The sequence below is a fragment of the Myotis lucifugus genome, unplaced genomic scaffold (assembly GCF_000147115.1).
Source record: "Myotis lucifugus unplaced genomic scaffold, Myoluc2.0 scaffold_93, whole genome shotgun sequence".
Taxonomy (NCBI): Eukaryota; Metazoa; Chordata; class Mammalia; order Chiroptera; family Vespertilionidae; genus Myotis; species Myotis lucifugus.
In genome coordinates this window covers 82,269-105,521 of record NW_005871141.1, presented here as the reverse complement: position 1 = coordinate 105,521, position 23,253 = coordinate 82,269, and the positions used below count along the sequence as shown (strand labels likewise).

General features: G+C 46.1%; 1 protein-coding gene across 4 annotated transcripts in view; it reads left to right on the top strand.

Moving 5' to 3' along the window:
- The window catches only part of DTNA (dystrobrevin alpha), a 219,323-nt gene extending 196,346 nt beyond the window's left edge, over positions 1-22,977 (top strand). For 2 of the 4 annotated variants that reach the window (XM_023756407.1, XM_006091653.3), the window contains 6 exons: positions 6,847-7,006; positions 9,505-9,594; positions 10,991-11,159; positions 14,153-14,285; positions 16,377-16,425; positions 19,387-22,977. In XM_023756407.1, the coding sequence (XP_023612175.1) occupies positions 6,847-7,006; positions 9,505-9,594; positions 10,991-11,159; positions 14,153-14,285; positions 16,377-16,394 (570 nt within the window). In that variant the 3' untranslated portion in view covers positions 16,395-16,425; positions 19,387-22,977. The remainder of the gene's footprint in view (positions 1-6,846; positions 7,007-9,504; positions 9,595-10,990; positions 11,160-14,152; positions 14,286-16,376; positions 16,426-19,386) is intronic. The other 2 variants (XM_023756405.1, XM_006091646.3) reach the window with 2 other exon arrangements.
- The last annotated feature ends 276 nt before the right edge of the window (positions 22,978-23,253 follow it).

The window sequence follows — 23,253 nt, the reverse complement described above, 5'->3', positions numbered from 1 at the left end:
AATAGAACCTCCCTCCTAGCGGAGGGAGAGGGCAGCCGTCCATCCTGTAACCAGTCAGCCTTGCTCTGTCCATTTCCCTCTGGGACTCCTCTCCTGTTTCCCAGGCAACGAACGCATTCTTCAGATGCTCAGTGGACCAGGAAGTCCATAAACCACTAGATGCAGAGAGTCAGGAAGTTCATACACAGAGAGCTAAGCCCTGGCAGCGCCCCTAGGAGCATTGCTGCCTCCTCTCCTTCCTGCTCCTCCCCGCGGAGCCCGGGCAGCTGCTGCGTCTTGGAAAGGCAGCCAGCAGTGGGTGCTGCTGCCTAACACCCAGATGTCAGCAATGCCTTGTCTGCTTGGGGGGGTGGGGGTGGGGGGGAGAGAGTTTGCATTTATTTGCTTTTCTACTCAAGCCCCTTTTTAAAAAGGACCTGAAGTCGCTTACAACAAATATCACATAAACAAGGACTTCATAAACTAGAACAATCAAAGAAGGCAAGAAAAAATGCAGATGTGCTCATTATAAGGGACAGGAGTATACTTCTGAGCTTGCTGACAAGGAGGCCAAAAAGGAAAACAGAATTGGCGGTGTTATTGGAACAGAAATACTGGTTCTCAGGGGACCAGGTTTCTGTTGGCATAAAATGTCAAAAGAAAGTCTTCACTGAGAGCTTTATGGGAGGAGCACTGCGGAATAACATGGACAGATGCAGGGGTAGCTTTCAGACGGCTGCTGCTTACACTGGCCCTCAGGCAGGTTAAAGGCAGAACCTCACACGTCCCAATCCTGGAGAGGCCGTTCTAAAGGAATAAACAAATGCCATCCAAACACATTGACTTCTGGCGCATAAACTGATCGAGGGGAGAATTTAGAGGCTTTAGTCTGGTGTCTGCTTCTAAATCCTGTCTTTATTTATAAGCCTTTCCCCTTGGGGCACGTTCTCTTTGTAAAATCAGATTGAAGACACTGCACAGGACACTGTACCGAGTGAATAACCTCCACTTGCTTTATCATCCGTCTGTGTGGTTCCATGTATTTTATGACACTGGTATTATAATTCCTACTTATACTTTTCTTGTTTGAGGTAATGCATGAATTTATTCCCCTTGAGGAAAGAACATGATTTTTTTTCTAAATAGTGCCTGTAATATAACACAATGATTATGATATGATAAGCAATAAATTTTTTTTTACAAAACTTGAATTGAAATTATCCTACCCTCTTTCTTCTTTGTGTATATTTAAGATTTATTGAAGGCATCACAAAAAGAGCACTCATAAAAAGTTTCATAATGAAGGCGACTGGGGTATAATTTCAGTGACGGTATGTATGTCCCAGAGTTTCTGGTATACTTCCAGCTCCACATATTATGTCCCAATCTAAAACCAACTAAACTGGAATTGAGATTGATCTCAATAATAACTTCTTAGAAAGATGACTGGAGTTAGACCTGAATTATCGTGGTCCCAGCTCTTCTCCTGCAGTGGAAGATCTTGAGTGAGTCAGCTAACTTCCTGGGAATTTATTTCAAACATACTGTTACGGCATGGCTCACCAGGTTGTTGTATGGGTTTAAAGAGATAATGGACGTACCAGCACTTTGGAAAATACCATATGCATATTAGATATAAGTATGAATATATGTGTATACGCACACATGTACTCATGGATATATGTAAACTCTCTCAATTGACACATACTTTACAAGCACACCCACACGCAGTCAGGCACTCACTTTCTTCCTTACAGTTAACAGTGTCTCCATCCGGGGAAGACGGTCAAACATCATTCCAGATTTCACCTCCTGCCCCCATTCTCTTCTCTGTTGACAACTAGATGGCTTGACATCATCGTCACTCTGGTTCCTGCTTCTCCCAGACATGCTATGGGACATGAACAGGCCAGAAATGACAAATGTTACCAGCTTAGGTCTCCCCTCTCTCTGTGTCCCTTGCTCTCCCTCTCTGGTGTGTGTTCTGTGGAGGAGTGAAGCAGTCAAAGGTGAGGGTGGGAGCATGGAGAATTCTTATCATAAATAATCAACCGCAATATAAGGGCTAATATCTAGTGTTCAAAAACGTACTCTCCCAGAGTCTTAGTCTCTCTCTCTCTCTCTCTCTCTCACACACACACACACACACACACACACACACACACACACAAAGACACACACACATCCATTTTTAATATTAGGGATTGGTTCATTAATTCTAGAAAAGTAAAAATTAGTTCAGGATAAAGTCCAGCCCCTTTTATGACATTGGAGGCCCCCAAACCAGGCCCCACCCCTTCCCAGCTTCATTCTGTCCCACCGCCCACAGTGAACCTGGGGCTTTAACGCACTGGCCTCCCAGTCCTACCTGCGATATCCCTCCCACTCCCATGCCTCGCTCATGATGCTCCACGGCCTGGAATGCTTTTCTCTTCCCCCAGACCTCCTCTTTCCTGCCTGGAAGTCTCTGCTGCTAAGGCCCAAGTCCAGTGACGCTCCTGCCAGACAGGTCAGGGTCAGTCACCTCGCCTGTGACCTCCCAGCACGCGGTGCACAGCCATCCCCATGACAGTCCGCGAGTGTGTGCTGGGAGAAAGGACGGAGAGAGGGTGGGAGGTAGCTAACCACCGCTCTGCTCTACCTTCCCAGGCACCTAAGTAACACCAGGCCTGACGAGGCTGTGTTCTCAGCCACACCTGAGAGGTAGACTTTTCCAGTCGGGAGGAGGGCGACATGGTGCCACCCACTGCCGCCTGGTGGCCGTCCTCTGCCATCGCTCCAGGCAGGGCTGGTTCCGCAGTGAGGCACTGGGTCCCTTCCTTGAAACAGCCCTTTCTGGTGCTGAGTGGAAACCAAAACACTTCCTGCGGGGTCGGGGGGAGACCAGAAAATTTATGGATCTTGTCAGGCTTTTTAAAAAATTTATACAACAGCAAGTTGAGTGGATTCAGAGGATGGAGTGTAGAAATGAATTTTTCATTTATTCTCTAGGAGGAGAGCTATTTTAAATTTTCCAAGTATGATGTATGTTTTCCTTCTTCCATAAACCAACTCCCTTCTTGGGAATTTTAGGTCTATATATTGATCTGCATGGACCATCATCCCTTAAGTCTTGGCTCCATGAATCATCGGGTCATTTCCAGGAAAGGATGTTCACAGAGACTGTTCAGGCAGCTCTCCTAGAGTTGTTAGCAGACACCCGTGCTGCATGCCCAGGCCAGTGGCCGCCTTCTATAGAGGCCACTCCTGTGACCATAAGACTCAGTGGTATCTGCTCTGCTGGTCTACCCCAGTGCCAGCCGGCCCCTGTCCTTTCCTCATGGCCCTACAAGAGCAACAAAAGGAAGGCCAGAGCTGGGTACTACGCATCAGGCTGGGCACTGCCCTCACCAAGAGAGATGGGGCCAGGAGCCAGGGCCCTCCCCCAAAGGTCCAGGCAAAGACTGGACAAGGCTTGGGTGTTGCGAGTTGCAGGAAGGATGCTGCTGAATCTTTTCTTCAGCACAGAATCTCCCACTAACATTCTGCACGTAATCAGACGGCTTGAAATTGCACCAATTAGAGATTCACTTGGGAGATAGTTGCTGAGTCATTCACACATTGGTGTCAGATTCCTTGGGTTGTTTTTCCCTTAGCGCGTAACTACAGTCAATTATTTTTCTCTCAAAGGAGTTTTGAAGGAAGGAAGCAGGCAGAGAGAAGTGGGGAAAGTTGGCCTTGGAGACCAGGCATTAAGTGGGGAGAGGTGGGACTGGGACTGCCTCAGACAGACACAGAGAGCAGAGAGCTCAGTGCGTGAGGAGCAGGGGAGAACATCGCCGGAGGGAAGCGTCTCAGAGTCAGGAAGGTGCGGAAGGCCAGGCACCATGCCCAGAGGGGGGGGGGGGCAGTCCCCGAGCAGCCTGCACTGGAGAGCCTGGTGGAGCAGGTGTGATCAGGGATGCCGTACAGTACAGCCCAGGGCAGCCATTAACATACTGAGATGCAGGCCCTCGGCCCCATAGCTGAAATGTCCCAGAATTCTGAATCTTCCAGGTTTTAGAAACACCATACCCTGCAGATACCGTATAAATAGCCTCACGTCAGTTATGAAACAACACATGTTGCCCTTTGGATTTCAAATTAGCAGATAAGAGATCTCGGACCTGGGTTTCTGTACTGAGTGGAAACAAGCGCAAAGACTGTCCTGCCACCCTGGGCACGCACACGGCGCCCCATGACCCCTCAAGTGAAGGTCATGGCCTGGCCCAGCAGGAAGCCCTAGGCCCTGCTCCCACACAGCGTGCTGGTGGGTCTGTGTGCTGTGCCTTCTGGCCTCAGGGTGCTAAGCCTTCCTACCTTTGTGAAGCTGGAGGGAAGCATGTGATGGTTGGTCACAGGGCCCACAATCCTGAGCAACAGCTGCGGTGCCAATGATTGCCTCTGAGCCTCAGTTTGCTAACCTGAAAAATGGGAATAATATCTCTCACATGGCTGTGAGGGGGACCCATTGAAGTAGTTGGGATCGACTGCAAATTGTTCTTTGAATATAAACTACCATCATTCATAACACTGATCATTAGGAAAATGAAACCAAAAAAATGTATGGAAAGGTGCTTTGTTTTGTGAATTACATACAAAGTGGAGTTGTATTGTTACTGTGAGCCTCCTACCCCAGGGGTGGGTCTGGTCCCCAGAGTTGAGAGGGTAACCCATGCTGCGGAGCTAAGAGAAGCCTCCTTCCTTCAACCCTCTGTCCTGCTCCGTCTCCAGCCCCCCTTCCCCGCTATGGCTGGTTCCTTAGTGAGGAGGACAGAGAAGGAAGGCAGGGAGCACTTGAAATGGATGCACCCGAGGGGTTGCCAGGGGGAGGCAGCCCTTGAGGCAACTGACCCCCATCTGCCTCCATTAGCCCATCCAGGCCCCTGCAGCCCAGGGCGGTCAGAGCAGCTGGGCTCAGACACCTGCCCAGACACTCTGGCTTCATCTCGTGGGCAATTCTTGGCACCCCCCCCCCAGGGCTCTGGGAGCCACATGTGCACATTTAGAGCAAAGATACCTCCTGCAGCGGCCCGGGCAGAATCAGGGATAGACACGAAAACCCCTGATCCCCGGCAAAGCACGGCTCCTCTGTGAAGTCATTTACTAATGGCCTGGGAGGCGGGGAGAGACCATGGTAGCTCAGGAGCAGAAGTTTCGTGGTGATGAGATTGAGCTGCCAGGTTTGCTGGGGAAAAGCAGACCCATCCCCAGCGGGCTGGGGCCAGCAGGCTGCCAAGCATCGCACGCGGGCAAACTCCTCTTCCTTGGGCCTGGACAGACCTTCCCAGGTACGGCTGAGAGTAAGCGAGTGGAGTCCTCGGCCTGTTGGGCGTCAGTGCTTCCTTTCCTGTCCTCTGTTCTGTTGTGCTTCGTTTCGTGATTCCGGGTTGTTCCCAATGTATAGATTTGACTGTGTGTGTGACGCTGAGCCCTGGCACGCTAACAGCATGGCATTGTACAGGGCCGATGTTGTGTGTTTCAACTGCAAGAGGCTGAACCTACAGCACAGACCCCAGTGGAATATTCCAGAACACTGCTCCCTGGGTGCACGTCTCGGGGTTTGAATGGGTTGCTGGTGAACCTCTGGGCCTTGCGTGGCAGAGCCCTCACTCTCCCCGACCGGACCCCCAGACTGAACTGGAATGTGTGGGAATCCTAATCTGCTGTGTATGCTCTGAGGGTCTCCTTGCATTTTCTCATATATGTATATATATATATATATATATATATATATATATATATATATATATATATGATTTTACAGAGAGAAGGAGAGAGATAGAGAGCTAGAAACATCGACGAGAGAGAAACATCAATCAGCTGCCCCCTGCACACTCCCCACTGGGCATGTGCCCACAACCAAGGCACATGCCCCTGACCGGAACGGAACCCGGGACCCTTGAGTCCGCAGGCCGACGCTCTATCCACTGAGCCAAACCGGTCAGGGCTCCTTGCATTTTCTTAATCATGAGTGACTGACTTCCTTCGTAAACTAATTATTAAAGAGACCTCACTGTAGAGACAAAAGCTGCGCGGTTCAAGGTGTGACTGTCTAATGGTTTCCTGCTGAGGACTGGAGTGCAGAGATCCATGGTTTTTAGCTGTTTTCTACTTTTTTCTTCACTCACTCTAAGTCTTACTATTCTGCCTGCTGGAATACTGCTGTTGTGTAGACGAAGAGAGAGACACTTCCTACAGGGAACAGCAGCCCGAAGTTAGAAACTCGGACTCCTTTTTTTTCTCTTCCCCATTGGAATCCACGAACCACTGAGCAGTTTGACAAAGTCAACTTTTACTGTAAAATCGTGACTTAAAAATGTATGCCTTGTCTGATGCTTACGATGAGACTGAATGTGCACCATGCTGCATGCATGACTTAACTCTCCATTATCCTCGCCAGATGAGGCCAGGACAGACAGGTTGAAAAATTAGGAAGTCCAAACCAGACCCAGCCCCCAAAAGTCCCTGAGTTTATACTTACAACTTTCTCCTTAGATGGCTCTTTATTCCACGTAGCACTTTCCTCAAGGAAAAAATAGGCACACCTTGTCATCACCGCTGCTTAACATAGCTTCATTACCCAGGGACCCAGCTCATATAGTATCGAACAATGCTCTACTGATATTCTTAGCTTTCAAGATACAACCGGAAGTTCAGATAATATAATAAGGTCCTACATCTCCTGCACCTGCCACGAAGGTTTAGGACGCCCATCTCAACAACCTAAGATTTCCTCCAGCTTTGAGATGTCATTGTGACTGTTAACATTTGACTGAGGCCTTGGGGATGGGTGGCATGTGGCGTGTTCTTGGGAAAACACATTAACGGCTCGCATTGTCTCTCCAGACCCAGGGGGCAGGCTCTCCTCGCTCCTCCCCCAGCCACACCATCAGCAGGCCCATCCCCATGCCCGTGCGGTCTGCGTCCACCTGCTCCACCCCGGCCCACACGCCTCAGGACTCTCTCACAGGGGTAGGGGGAGACGTGCAGGAGGCGTTTGCACAAAGTAAGTGGCTTTATTTTTTGTTGTGTTCTGCTTTTATGTGATAAACAAGTCACCGTGGTGCTTTGAACAGTCTAAAGCCGGGCATGTTCTAGGCTATTCCGTGGCATGTGGCAGAGCCTGGCCGGGAGCAGTTTTAGAAACTCCCGGCTAATCTGTTCTGCACCTCACCATCTTTCCTTCCTGAGGTTTCTGTTGCCCGGCCCCATTTCTTATGCATCTTTGCCCATTAAGGGAAGGGAAATCCTTTCACGAATATCTCAGGAAACTATCCATGGAATCCATGTTTTAAATTCTGAAAGATCTCATTTCCTGCTTCTCTGCGTGAAAGCAAACTCGAGATTGAGATGAAACAATTCAGCTCTTTAGCCTGTAATCAAGAAGGAAGGGCAGTCATTCTACAGATGCCCTTAAGAGCTGGATCTGCCTCTATAATATGGGTCTACCCAGCGGTTCTCAACGTGTGGGTCGCGACCCCTTTGGGGGTCGAACAACCCTTTCACAGGGGTCGCCTAAGACCATCGGAAAACACCTATATAATTACATACTGTCTTTGTGATTAATCACTATGCTTTAATTATGTTCAATTTGTAACAATGTAATTGGGGGTCACCACAACATGAGGAACTGTATTAAAGGGTCGCGGCATTAGGAAGGTTGAGAACCACTGGTCTACCCGGTTAGGCCTCCGTAGTTAAGAGAGGAGCCCAAAGCTGAAGGGAGGTGGCAAACAGCATTCTCTCACTGGTGGCCTCTTCCATTTACACACTCATGGTGTGGACGTAGCCCAAGGCAAGTGATTTTACTCATTTGAAAATATTTTAACAATTTTTAAAACTTTTCTTGCCATTACTTTTTAAATTTGGAAAAAATTGGCAGCAGGGGGGGGGGGGGAATCCTCCTGCAGACCCTCACCCTGCTGATCTCATTCCTAGAAGTGAACACTATTAATAGTCTGGTCCTTCTCAACTTTTCACTTATAGATACATAGATAGATATGTTTAAGTGTATTTTATAGACATATACTCTTTATTTTTCACACAAATAAGCTAATGCTTATTTTGGTTCATAATTTGCATTTTCTTTAAATTACCAATTTATCATGGCATTCTTCCAGGTTCTTACCTATGGATCTGAGGTCAAGAAAGACAGCAATTCCACTTCTGGGAATTTATCCGAAGGCAAAAAGTCAGAAGACCAAAAATAAAATAGTTTTGAGTAAACCATTGCCAACATATATGGCAGTTAAGTTTTATTTCCGTTAGACATAAAGCATGTAGAGATCAGTAAGAAGAAGACATCCCCAAAATAAAAATAGGTGAAGGATATGAACAGAGAGAAATTATAAATGGCCAATAACAATATGAAAAGATGTTTAAAAAATCAATAATATCCAGATACAGAAAAGTGTGAGGGAACAGGCCCTCTCACCCATTGTATATGGGGACAACAATCTGACATTTTACAAGGGGAAGAATGATGTATTCTCTCTTATGAGGGGAAAGGGAAGATCCATAATAGGGCTTTTTCTCCTGAAAAAGAAAATAATTTAAGTTATACAAAATAACTAGGTTTTACTTTAATTTTTAGAAGGAAAAATGTCCTTTCCCTAAATCTTACTTTAAGGAAATTTTAAATCAGTTTGAGCTTCCTATTAGAACTACTGTTTCATCTAACTACTAGGATTTTTTTAAATTTTCATGTATCTATCCTTCCACCAATTTAGTTGTACTTTCTGAGAAGTAACAGAATGAAATGTGGCCAAGCTCACAAAGAGCTTGTGCTGCATACATTCATCTGTAAGTCAGATATTTGGAATCTTGGTCCCTTTTTTCCCAGAGATGATGATGATCAGCCCTCTGTTCCATCTCAGCCCTGCCTGCCCCCAGGCCAGCCCACAGAGACCCATCTCACCCTCAGTGTGCCTGGAACAGCGTGCTAATCTCTCTCTACCATGAAGAAACATGGGCTGAGTTCCAGTTCAGGGTACCGGACATACATCTTGTGCGCATGCCTTGCAGCCAGAGCAAGAATCCCCACCTCTTTTCCGTGCTCTGGGGCGTTCAGTACACAGGGCTCCCATTCCCAAGAGGTGCCCGGAAGGGGAGGGGGAGCTCGGGGAGGCCTGATTGGACACAAGGGCTGCGGTGATAGAGAGAGAATCCAGCGGGCTCGGCCACCAGGTAGTGGCTGAAATGATCGAGGCAGCTAGGAAGGTGCGGCTCTCCTGGCAAAAGCTGGACTTGCATCTGTGTGGGTTGTTCTTCAGAAGAGCCATCACACACACTGCTTTACCTGGGTCACCCCGTCTTATTACTCACACCTCCCTCACTCGCTAGCCCTGAGCACAGTGTCCTTCTCTCCAGGAAGTGACCACAGCGCATCTGTGAAGGAGACGCCGTGGAATGTTTCTTGCTTGGGAATGATCAACAGCCTAAAATTTTGGGAAAAGGAAAAGCTTCGATTTTTATTTATTTATTGTCATTTCTTCTTCACTTAAGGTTCAAGAAGAAACCTAAGGAATGACTTGCTAGTGGCCGCGGATTCCATCACTAACACCATGTCCTCTCTGGTGAAAGAGCTCAACTCCGGTGTGTCCCTGGTCCCCTCATTTGTCTGCTCTTTGCAGAGGAACCCAATAGTTCTCGGGGCTTCTGTGAGAGATCTGCTCACTGTCGAATATACAAAGGTTTTCTTGAAGATCTATGTGATATTTGGTTGCCATATTCAGGTTTTTAACTGATGTTTCTATTAGCTGATGAGAAGATTATTAATACATGCTTAATGCTGAAAGTTTAATAGTGTAGAAAAGAATAGATAAAAAAAAATTTCAATTGACTTATAATTCAAGAAGCCAAAGAGAGTCACTGTTAACATCTCTCATGTGACAAGATACAGAAGTGATTTCATAAGGTCAGATGTTTTATTTACTAATTTAGACTCTGTTCATTGGAAATGTATGGCTATTTGAATGAGGCTAACCTGAAATTTACCTTTGCAGTATCTCTAAAAGTAGATCTGCCCAGAATATAAATAGCACAAAATTGTGAGTCTCTTTATCCTCATAATGCTACACAGACCTTTAAAAATGTTATTCAAATAATGAATATTCAAATAATTATCCTACCAGTTACTAATGCATCTCATCTGTTCCTTAAAGCACACATAGCAAGATAGTTGACTGTTCATGTAGTTGAGATTACAACAACTATAAGAAATAAAACTTCAATATTACAAAAAATGGGATTTAAATTTCTTAAAATCTCTATAATAAGAATTAAAGCAATGAAACTTGTCGCTGCTATATTAGATTAAGATTACCAAATAGGATAAAAATGGCAATAGTTAATATATCGTGGAGATTAGTAAAAATGTTATTCTTATTGTAGAAGTCTCAAGTACTATTAGTTTATACTCTTACTAGAGGCCCAATGCACAAAATTCATGCAAGAGTAGGCCTTCCTTCCCTTGGCTGCCGGCAGTCACCCAGGACCCGGGCTTCCCTCCAGCCACCAGCAGGCACCTGGGACCTGGGCTTCCTTCACAGCCCCAGCTTCGTCCGGAGGGTCGTCTGGTCTAATTAGCATATTATGCTTTTATTATTATAGATAATGCTCTGAAATATTAAGTGAATGTAATACTTTGGGTTTATATTTCCTAAATTAAAGTAACATTAAGCAAAACTAGCAGTTTTACTGAAGACTATATAGAAGCAAAACAGAAGTTATAATTTATTAAGACACAAAAGATTCCTTATAACATTACCGATATTTTAAAAAAAAATACAATGCTGTATACCAAATGATTTTACAGTAACTCATGTTCAGTTTCCATTCTCATTTGGAATTGAAATAAACACTTACTTGACTTACAATAACTGGCTAATATTTTATGCAGTGCAGGTTGGTTTGTGTTAAGCCTCGCCCTGTACCTGCTGATCATAGACTCTAACAAGTCATTCTTTCTTTCTTCAATTGTACCTCATAGAGGTGGGGAGTGAAACGGAGAGTAATGTGGATTCTGAGTTTGCAAGGACTCAGTTTGAGGATCTGGTTCCATCGCCAACCTCGGAAAAGGCTTTCCTAGCGCAAATCCACGCCCGGAAACCCGGGTACATGCACGGTGGAGCTGCCCAAGGCACCATGCGCAGTGATGTGTGAGTATCTTCTGCTTGGGGGTATTGCCTCAGTAACAGGACACTGTCGGGAGCAAAGGAAAATGAAAACATGGTTGTTTTGATCTTTCTTTTGAGAAGAGATGATGCAGCTTCCTTTTCTGACAGAAGAGGTAAAGGAGCTACGTTTGCATTTGGCCTTGTGACTTCCCCTCACAATTTCCAGAGAGTATCAGTAACCAAAACAACCAGTTCTTATTGAGAGCCTGGCTCCCCTCAGGAACTGTGCTGGTTTGATACAAACTAGTATTTTTTTTTAATCACTCCCAACCTTCCAGGGCTCACAGACCAGTTTAGGAGGTCAGTCATCTTATCTTCAGAATCTTCCGTATTTGCACTTGGAGGACCCAATGATGCTGGAGGCTTCTCTTCAGAACAGGATGAACAGCATCATATAAGCAATAGGAATCGAAATATATACAGTCACGCACCACTTAATGACAGATATGTTCTGAGAGATGCATTGTTAAGCGACTTTGTCATTGTACAAACATCATAAAGTGCACTTACACAAACCTAGGTGATCCAGCCTACTACACACCTAGGCTCTGTGGTACAGCCGATTGCTCCTAGGCCACAAGCCTCTACAGTGTGTCGCTGTAGAAAATAACATCAGGTTAAATCAAGCACAAGAGAAATTGATGCAATCAGACACAAGGTAACCAGGAGATGTTAGGGGCACTGCCACCATAACACAGCATACTGTTTAACAGAAAACTCTTTATAAGTAGAAAATAACACTACAACATATAGTAAATACATAGACCGGTAACACAGTCACCTATTACCATTATCAAGTATAATGTACTGTACATAATTGTATGTGCTGTACTTTCATACAACTGGCAGAGCAGTAGGTCAGTTTACACCAGCATCACCACAAACACATGACAACAATGATGTCAGGACACAATAAGAATTTTTCAGTTCCATTATAATCTCACTAGAGGACCGGTGCATGAATTTGTGCATGGGTGGGGTCCCTCGGCCTGGCTGGCGATCAGGGCCGATAGGGGCCAACTGGGGCCGGCCGGCCAGGGGGAGGGACCAAGGGAGGTTGGCTGGCTGCTGGAGGTTGGCTGTGGGAGCGCACTGACCACCAGAGGGCAGCTCCTGCTTTGGGCATCTGCCCTCTGGTGGTCAGTGTGCATCATAGCAACCGGTCGTTTGGTTGACCCATCATAATGGTCACTTAGGCTTTTATATATATAGATGGGACCATGGTCATATATACGGTGGGTCCTTGACCAAAGCTTCGTTATGTGGCATGAGACTGTAAATGTATAAAATCTCATTATAAAGAAATCCAATGTGGCTGACTTGTTGAATATGTACAAATCTGACCCTTGAAAGACATTTTGCAAAGGTTTTCACCCAATAAGGCTTCTGTGCCCTGACAGAAGCCAGCAGAATCAGTGACGTCCCCACTAGACTTTCGGTGAAGCTAAGAAACGAGGGTGACACAGGCCAGAGCTGCAGAGCCCAGCGTGGGAGGGGAAAGAGGAAAACAAAGGCGGGGAAGAGGAGGGGCCTCTCGGAGAGCGGGGTTCACGGGGTTGTGATCAGCGTGGGCAGAGGTTCACCACAAGGCTGGAAAGGGGAATTGCTCACCATTCCAAACACCTCCAGAAGGTGATGGTGCTTCCTGTGAAAAGTACTGAGGACTCGTCTACAAAAATCAACGGCTGTTTAAAGACCCAAAGGAGAAACTAAACAGAGGCCTTCCTGGTGTTTTGGCTCCCAATCCACGCAGGGAGTGAAAGACTGACCAGTCACGATGGGGAATTATAAATAGACATGCTGGGGAAGCCAGCTGCGGAGAGGCCGAGCGTGAGAGCAGAACACATCAGTTATAACGTCATTTAACGGGGCTGCTTTTAATTTTAGCTTGCTCTCTTGTCCTTTCCTCTGTCATTGAGAATTATTTGTTATTCAAAATGGTGAAGTCATGATCACCAGTTTTAGTCTAGTAAACACATACCCATTTGACTTCCTATGATTAACCTTTTACAAGGTGGTTACTTAAAATGTTCTCATTCGGATTCTAAGAACCAAGACTGTAGCTAAAGCCACCCCACACTACTGTCCCTAGGATGCTGGTGGCGGTTCCGGCCACAGAAGTTGGGTAGAGAAAGCTCATAGAGGCCTCGCAGACCTATTCATGCTGGACCCAAACCTCTAAAAATAATGAGAACATGTTGTACAGATATAAATAAACACTAGCCATGGCATTTAAGTTCCCATCCAGAAACTTCTCCTTGGCTACTCTTCATTTTAGAGGGTGTTTTAATATGGGGTGAATAGATGGAGATAGTCACACATTGGTGAAGGAGGCCATTCTTATCTACTTCATAGTGAAATTGGACAACTTAAGTGGATTTCTTAGATTTAGAGCTGGTATACATCTTTGAGATCAAGAGCTGTGGGTTAGAGTGTTACGCTTGCTGACAATGATTGGTTGATATTCTGAGACTTGATCCTACTATGAAAATAAAGCACACCTACACGCATGCAGAATGCAGAGAAGGTTAAATTAGGAACAAGTGTCCTCAAGCGTTATTTCACTAGAGGGCTCACTTTCCTTAGAGAAAGCGTTCTTGGATTCCATTTATAAATTTTTTTTAAAATCCCCATATCAGGAAAACTATATCCTCCTGAAAGATAAGCTGCTTTTTCTAAGACTGACAAACATTGAAAGGGCTCTCATTCCTGTAAACCCTAGAAAAACATGGATGGCCTACGATCACCACAGCGCCATAGGAAAACTGCATGAGAATGCCTTGACCATCTATTTCCCTACATTTCCAAAGGTGGTTTTTTTTTTTAAGTTTTCTGTTTGATAACAGAAGACACTGAATTGGAGTGAATTGGAAGACAAATAAAATGTTCCCTGCAAACTACAGCTCACACATGAATTTCACTTAGACTTTCCCTTTAAGATTTGCTCCAAAACCCCATCTGTGGTTCGTTCCCAGGGTCACAGAAGATGGGGATCCCTATGCGCGGCCCGAGGAGGAGAACTACGAGAATGACTCGGTCCGGCAGCTGGAGAACGAGCTCAAGATGGAGGAATACCTGAAACAGAAGCTGCAGGACGAGGCCTACCAGGTACCGGGGCTGGGCCCACACCATCCCCCACTTCCACCCCAGCCCTGAGGTGGCTGGGTCTTTTACATAACTAGGAAAAACCAGTGCCTTCTTCCTTCCATCCTCCCTTTCTGGAATACTCTGACTATACTCCTTAGTCCATGTATTCTAGACACTAAAAATTCCATTTCTTATAGCCATCACTCACCCTGTGTGATAACTTCTGATCCGGAAAGTGAAAAGGGGTCTTGTCACACAGCAGAAACCTGGTGACTAACAGTCCATACCCCTCCTGGATCATCAGCAAAGACGCTTGTTCTCATAGATGGGACATGAGGAGATATCTTTATGCCTTGATCTGGCACAAGGCAACTGAATCAGCATAAAGATATCTCCTCATTGGTCCTCAGCCTCCCACACCACCTACCTCATGGGAAATGTAAGTAGCAGGCAAGCGACAAACCTCGCCGAGGCATGTTGGGGGGCTGCAGGCCCCAGGATCCGCAGAGTGTGGATAGACAGGTTGTCATATAGACTGGACTACACTCATCCACCTGAGAATTCACTGAATGTAACACGTGCAGTAGCTCATCCTAAAGGGATGCGTTCTCCCCGCCAGAGGCTGCACCACGGCCATGTGGGTCTTTCTGGTCTGTTTCCTTTCCCTGTAACCCACCCTGTTTTCTTGGGGTTCAAGGAGTTCAGGGGTGTTTGCCTGTCAGACCTGCTGCTCCCCAGGCCCCAGCGGGTTATTTCACTGTCAGGCTTTCTCCACGTTCTTAGCTCAGCAGCGGCTCTCTCTGTTAGTAAAAGAGTAGCAGAGAGAACAAAGTCTCTTCTATCTCCCATATGTTTATAAATTAAGTTTTGAAATATTTTCCCAAGAAGAATGTAGCAAGAGGACAACTGAAGCCCTCAGCCCCACCCCAACACCAGAAGCAAAGGTTTGGCCTCTTTGGGGTGTTCCATCCGCCCTTGTGGCTTAATACCCACATTTCAGAAGCAAGTAGCATGTGGGTCCCGTCATAAAAAATAGCCAACCCAGTGACTAGATATATAATGCCATGCTTCAGCGCTGCAGACACAAAGTTGCCTAAGGTCCAGACCCACGGAGAAGGCTCTTTCTTTGTGATTTCCATGGCCCCATCCACAGGAGGAAATTAGCCTGGATGAAGCTGCCAGGGTGTGTGTGGGAATCTGAGGGATGTTCGCACATGGCTCATTTGGCGCTCCTGCCTAGAGGGAGAGAGAGATACGGTGAAATCATCAATACTCTGGCTCATGCTGTTGGAGGCGCCTGGTAGGCCTCCATCTTGGAGCTCATATCAGTTTCCGGATTTGGGTGGCAACAGTAACCGAATATCTAGGTTTTATTTTATTTATTTACTTACTTATTTATTTATTTATTTATTTATTTATTTATTTATTTATTATTGATTTCAGAGAGGAAGGGAGAGGGAGTGAGAGAGAGAAACATCAATGATGAAAGAGAATCACTGATCGGCTGCCTTCTGCACACCCCCTACTGGTGATTGAGCCCGCAACCCGGGCATGTGCCCTGACCGGGAATTGAACCATGACCTCCTAGTTCATAGGTCAACACTCAACCATTGAGCCATGCTGGCCAGGCTCTAGGTTTTATTTTAAAGGGAGGCAGCCATTCCATATAACATATTCGATTTTTGTTGCTGTTGTTTTAATGAATTAGGAATTTAACCGTGTCTGAGTAGGATGAAGGGAAATTCTGTTAGTGGCTTAGGATCCAGTTGGAGCTTTTGCCATCTCTGGTAAATCTTAAGCCTCTCTCTCTCCTTTCCTTCCCATGCCTGGTGACTTCAAGGGAAGGGGGCTAGGAGATTATAACAGGCCCGTGTGTCCCCACTCAAGGCATATGCCCTGGAGAATGTTGTAGAGGTTTTCCTGGACGGCTCTGTGAGCTTGTGTTTATAGATGATGGTTGTTTGGTGGCTCAGATGCTGCTGTCATTCACTGGACTCTCTCTCTCTCTTTCTCTGTCTTTGTGCATGGCTTCCAACAAAATAATTCACCTGCTTGACTGCATCACAGACTTGACATGTCACCTTTCTTGTTTGTGTCCTTTGTCACCCGCAGGTCAGCTTGCAAGGTTGAATACAATATCCTTTTATCACTCTCCTCTCAAGTAAGTACCCTCTGTTTTAGGAGGAAACGTGGCCACTGTACACTCAATTCTCATAACTTGCAACCTAAGTTCACAGTCACTCTTGTAGGCGTTTCTCTGTGATAAAATACTCTCCTTCCCTGCTTTTGTCAAAGACCCAGCCCAGTCTATGGGGCATCCCACTACACCCCGGGGAGGTTTGGCAAGCGACCTCGGGAGCTGTCTTTTTAACTCTATTGATTAGGGGAAATGGCACAGAAACTTCTCCAACACCAGATATGCCCCCAAAGTTTTCCACGGCCACGTAGCCACATCACCAGTCCATACGTGCACCCGAGTCTGAGCCTCTCCATCCCCTGAGAAGCAACAGTCCAGGCTCGCTCAGTACTTCCAGAGACGGGTCAGCTCCGTGGTCTTGCTGTCCTCAGGGCCCAACATGTCAGAGAGGTGTCCTTAACAAGGGAAAGCAAAACCAAAACCAAGGCAAAAATAAAAGCAGCACGACACAGGGGAAAACTTCTGCAGCCTTTTATGCTGGGAATAGCTGGTTCAAACCCTTTGTGGAATTCAGGAGGGTGCAGTCACTGATATGGCATGTGAGCCTTTCCCCCAAGGCCTGCCCACCTACCTACACATGTGGGAAATCCTCAGGGAATGTTTAATGGAGAGAGAGCAGCACTTGACTGGCAGCACCATGGAGGGTGGTGGTCTGAAGCTTAGGCTCTGGTCCCTAATCTACCCAAGTTCAAGTGGGAGCTTCCGCAAATCCGAGCAGCATAACCTCTGACAAATTAGGGGACCTCTGTGAGCCTCCACTCCCTCTGCACAACATGCATGATAATACCTACACCATAGAGGAGACTCCCTCACTGAGGTCCAGTTCTTAAAGATCTTAACGTTGATGAGCACACTCCTACGGGCCTGGCACTGTGCTCAGCGCCTTATAAGTGATTCATGGGAGCTGCTGTAGCGATGATGTGGGCGTACGGGAACCCCTGGGACTCAGAACCAGCTTGCTCCCTCTACTTTTTATAAACAAGGCTAGGGCTCAGCTATGTGCAATGGTTCCATACACCTTCAGCTCCACTGTCCCATATGTCTAGATGGTTTCTCTGGCCCCAGCTAGTGGCCACTTAGATGCCTCTCATTACAGATCAAAACTAATACCTCTCTCAGTTATCTGGCTGCACTGGCCCAAGGACTCATATCTACTGCTATTATGCGGTCTTTTCCAACCATGGAATCCCATAAGTCTGTAGTTGATAGTAAACTCAACTCTGGCTGCTAAATTGTAAAAGGAGATATATATATCTCCTATATAATAAAAGCCTAATCTGCTAAGTGTCTGGTCGTCCATTCAACCAATCAAAGTGTTATCTATATAATAAAGAGCCAGGGTCCTAACGACCGATTACGACCGAAGGCTCTACCAGACCGGAAGTCAGTGCTGGGTTGCTGTGGCATCAATTAGTAAAGAGTACATTCTAGCTCACACACTACACACCTCCTGTCTCAGTCCTCAGGTTAAGACTGAGCAAGTAAAATTCATGGCATAATTGCTACAATGGAGTATACTTTTGGGTCTGTGAGGCCCTTTCGGTGCGAATGGAAGGATCTTATTGACCTCATTGCCTTCTGCTCTCCTGATACATTTACAACTACAGTGAAAACATTCTCAGGAGCTGTTTCTGAAAATATTCGCTCCAGTTCTAACAAAGCTAGTCCCAGAGGAGCGAGGTTTTTCCTTTAATAGCAGTCTCCTTCGCTGAGCTCTGGCAATTTGATTATTTTTGTTCTGCGTGTTATTTAAACATCAGTAGTGACTTCTTAGAAAAATATATATTTTTAAAAGCCTAATAAATTGTCCTTGATGTGAACCCAGATAAAAAGTGGCATTTGGTTCTTGTACCTAAAAGCCACATATTTCAGTACTTTGAAAGTTCCTGGGCAATGTTTCATCTTTGCTACAAATTTGGCAGTAAAAACAAATAACACAGCTGTGGCCTCTGCCATTTAATGCATCCTGTACCTGCCTAGATGGCATTCACAGGACTCTAAACGTGAGCCGGCCTGTCACTGAATCAACCACTCGGGCAAAATTCATTTACAACCCGACAGAACCCTGCAGTTTGTCTGGACGTAGCCTAGAAAGACAGCTGGAATTCTAGAGCAGCTCATGGTCTTTAAATCTATTTGACTTTCTGACTGTACAGCAAGACCAGAAATTATCCCACAGGACAGGCACCTCTGACCCAAGGGTCCTAAAGGCAGCCGACTTCATCAGCTCAGAGTTCATTGGCTTCCACCCACCAAGCCCCCGTGGGGAAAGGCCACGAGGTGGGACGCCAGAGGCAGGGGAGGCCCATCCTCTGCTCAAAAAGAGCCTGAGGCCTATTTGAAGGTGAATGTGCACTTAGCAACACAAAAAGCCAGAACACCTGGTTGACTGCTTCTCCACTGGCCACTTCGGAAACGTATACACAGGGATTAGCACTCAACATGGAGTCCACCACAGCTCCATTGGGCCCACTCAGATCTTGGATTTGTCCTTTTCCCTCCCTCTGGCCGCATGCTACTGCACTCTCCCCGAGCCAGAGCCTAGCTTCAGAAATTGGAGGATTTGAAGATCCAAAGTGGATTTTTTTTAAAAAAATGAGCAGGGCATTCTGCTGGTGAGCCAGTGCTCTCATCTCCTTGTCCAAAGGACAGCTCTGCGTCGCTCTAACCCCCAGGGGCCACAACAGGAGGGTTCTTGTCCTCTTTCAGAAGGTGCAACACATAGCACACACTATCCCAGGACTCATCCCCGATTATCAGAGGAAGGGAGTAGGGTGTGTGTGGGTGTGGGTGTGGGTGTGTGTGTGTGTGTGTGTGTGTGTGTGTGTGTGTGTGTTGTGTCTCGGGGGAAAGGGAGGGTCCTAAGCTTCCTGACGTAGAGAACAGTTTTCATCTTTAAAAAAATTACACATTCCTTATTCCCAGGCAAACTATAGTCAGACAGATGATGAGAGTAACATGAGCGCTGGTGACGGAGGGGAGCGCTGCGCCCACCACCCGCCCAGAGGAGAAGCAGCCTGGCAGCGACTGGGAGAGGAACCACCCCGCGCAGCAGCTCCCGGCACACCCGCCCCTAAAGACGTGCTCTGCTGACTGTAGTGCAGCTAACGTTTCGTTCTCTGATGTGTAGTTCATAGGTGTGTGCGTTAAGAAGGGAAAAAAAAAAGACTTCTGTTCAAAGCTAACTTATCAGCTACATCTTCTATAACATGGCTCATCCCTGGTTAAAAAAAAAACAAAACAAAAAAACCACGCTGCTGTTACTCACGATGGCAGTATTAACAAGCATTTTCAATATCATTTGCACATGATATTGAACCTGTTCCGTTTACAATGACAATATTAATACTGTTTATAGCTAGGATTTGATTTCTGAATTCTTTGAGATTTTAGCAAACCAGTTTATTATACGATGTACATTGTTTTCCACAGTAATTGGGACAAAACAACCCCTTGCAATTATTCATTGACCCTGAAGGGCCTGGGTCCTGAGTGTGCAGGCGCGGAGGGCCGGGGCCTGCACTGTCTGCCAGGGCCTCCAAGTCCTGTGAGCAGCGACTGGAGCCAAACACACCGGGATAACCCAGTCTGTGGGCTTCTTTCCAACTGGAGGTTGTTTTCTTTCAAGATATTCTAGCGAATCAGCCATAGAATTTAGTGTAAATACTTTTTCCAAATAGAGATCATATTCAAAATAAGACAACGTGCAAATTATATAGAATCTAGTTTTTAAAATCAGCACAGATCTTCTTAAAACTGTGAACTATGTTTTGAAATACTCGTGACTAAAGCTGTCTATAAACCACAGGTGCCATACGACCCCCACCCGGACTGCAGTGGTCTCTGCTCTTCCATGGCTTGTTCCTCTCGGTTTAGCTTTAGGGAGCATGTCTCACCGCACCGCTCGCCCACAGGCCCCCCCTCCCCATCCCCCCGGTCAGGTCGTCCGGAGGCCTTCAGCTCTCACTGTACAGGCTTAAAGTGCGCTTGCAAAAACGTTCGCTCCTTTCATTTCTGAATGTGTATTGCCTTCGCTGGCGCCCCAGTGTTCTGCATGCAGCCTTCTGTGGTCACGTGAAAGGAAACAGGCTCTTCTCCGTGGCGTCGGGGTTTTGCACTCAGGGAAAAGCTGGTGTGCAAAAGAGCTGTCGAAGAAGGGAGAGTGAAAGACTGTCGATGGTCCTTTATGAGGACCCTTTTGGAGGAGCACTAACAACCTCCCTTAGGGATTCTTGGGAAATGGAAAAAAAAATAACCCATCTCTTTCAAGACTTGATGCAAATAAAAATCCTGCAATATGTTAGATCCATCGTGCTTAAATCGGCAGCTGCTCTGGAATTCCTGCCCTCCTTTCAAAGAAAGAAGAGAACATCATTTTAGAACAGTGGTTCTCAAAGTGTGTTCCCTGGACCCGAGTGCATCAGCATCACCTGGGAATTTATTTAGAAATGCAAATTCTTGGGCCCGAACCCAAGCCCGTAGAATCAGAAACTCTGGGTGTCAGGCCCCCAATCTGTGTCTCATGAAGCACGCAGGTCATGCTGATGCACTAGAGGTTGAGAACCACTGCTGTAGGATGAAGTTGTAAAGTCTCTGCAAAGGCCTTACTCAGAATAAACAAGGAAGGTTCTGTGTCAACCTTAAAGCTTCAGCAATTTGATTTGCTTCCCGAGCTGGCAGAAACCTCCTCCCACCCCACACAGTCGGGGGGAGGGGGTGCCCAGCTGAGAACGCACATCCTGACATCTTCCTGCTCCCTCTCCAGAGAGCCCTGAGATGTCCCCATCTCTGCATTTGGTCAGAAACCATCTCCTTGGCTGCACTTTAGAACAACATCACTTGCCTTGGGGATAGTAAAGCTCTTGGTTGACATTAGTAAGGAGCCCGTTCTAGCTATTGATGGGCTTAACCAGACCTTCCAGAGAACCAGGCTGACACCAAAGTGGCACCACTGCACAGTTCTCAGATTTCTTTGCACAGGTGGATTTCATTGCGGGTTTTGTCCATGTCTCTTCATGTTCATCTCCTTTCCACTGCCCATCTTCTGTGAAGCCGTACCTCTCTAGATGGAGCAGATGGTCCCTGCTGCCTCATACTCAATACTTAAAACCACTACATCCCAGCTACCTGCATTGCTATCAGCTCTCAATCATAGCCAGGTAGTTCTTGAACTCAGAACTGTGACCCTGCAGGTGGCAGGCAGCCACCGACTGGACTGAGCTGGCATCTGTTGTCCCTTTGTGGTTTCTACATGAGAATGTTCGTCTAAGGTTTGAACTGTCTTGCTGATAATCACCCCCCTTGTCATAGTTTTCATTGCCAACTCCATCACACGGGTGTTGATCCCATCGTACAAAGCCATTGCAAGGACTCTGGAAACTGCTGCCAATGGCCAATTCCTGACTAACCAGCCACCTTTTCTTTCTCTTAGCTCCACGTCAGCACTGAGACCAGACTCAAGCACCCCTGTCCTGTAACCGAGACAAAATGGCGTGTGTTGTTTTGGTTTGTGGTGGTTTTTGGCGGGTTTCTCTCCTTGGTTCTCCAAATTTACTTTTGGGGCCTGTTCTGAGAGCAAACCCAGCAGGTCTTACCTGTCCGTGCATTAGATACAATTATATCTTGCGGGGGTGTTCCTTGTCCCACATGCATTGCACACCCATCTCCATCAGGGATGATGGCCTATATGAGCACTGGTCTAACACAGCCACCCTCCTCCACAGCGCCATGTTCACGGAGGGAGGGAGGAGGGTGAAGTCTACGGGATTCAGGAATCAGTTGTGGTTGGTCAGGACGGAAGTCGGGGTACGTTTGGTTGGTCAGAGGGAGATGTGCTGGAGATTGTGAAAAATGGATTCTCGAATGATAAGGCAGGGAAGGTTCATTTGTAAGTAGTAATGTGAACTTAATTGCATAAGAGTGTGGCCTTTGTTGTGATATACTATGTATTTTCTTATATGCATGAGCCAAACTGTTGCATCATAATTTAGCACTGATGTCCGCCTTTATTTTGATCATCTTTGTCCACCCTTATTAGTTCCTGGCTGTTCACTGTAGATAAACATTGTAAATACGGCAACTTTTGGTTGCTGCAATCACCTTGGTTCGATTCCACGCAAGAAGCCACAAACAAGAACTCCAGTGTCCTCAGAAGAAAGGGCATTTTTACTTTTGAACCAAAAAGGGGGGGGGGGGAATCAGAAGCGTCATATCTTGAGGCTAATTAACTGTAAGACATTTTTAATTATGACTACTGTAATTTGACACCATTTGAAGTAACCAATACAGAGACCCTAAAGATTTCATGATATTCATTGGTATTGTAACAAAACTACTATTGTATGGGGTTTTTGTATTGCTGTTAAGTATTGTTTTGTGTGTGTGTGTGTGTGTGTGTGTGTGTATGTTGGAACCTCCTGGGGACATGTTATATTTTGAAGTGATTAAACTATTTAATTGTGTGTCTATATTTTGGAATGGAATTATTTCTTCATTAAAAAAATGTTTTTAAAAACACTATATCTTGGGTATGTTATTTCTTTGTTTCAATGAATCTTTCCTAAAGTAACATGAAGTCAGTCTGTTCAAAGGAAAAAGACAAGCCATTACTTGCAGTGTGAAGCAGGACCTATCGGTTGAGTATTAAGCATCTCAGGCAAAATATCTCACCTTTGGGGCTATGATTTTTTTTAATGGAAAGCCTTGTTATAGTCAATATGGAGGTGGGTTTGCGATGCTAATAGCTAATATATGCTTACTTTATATCAGATGTTGTTAGGAGATATGCACTTT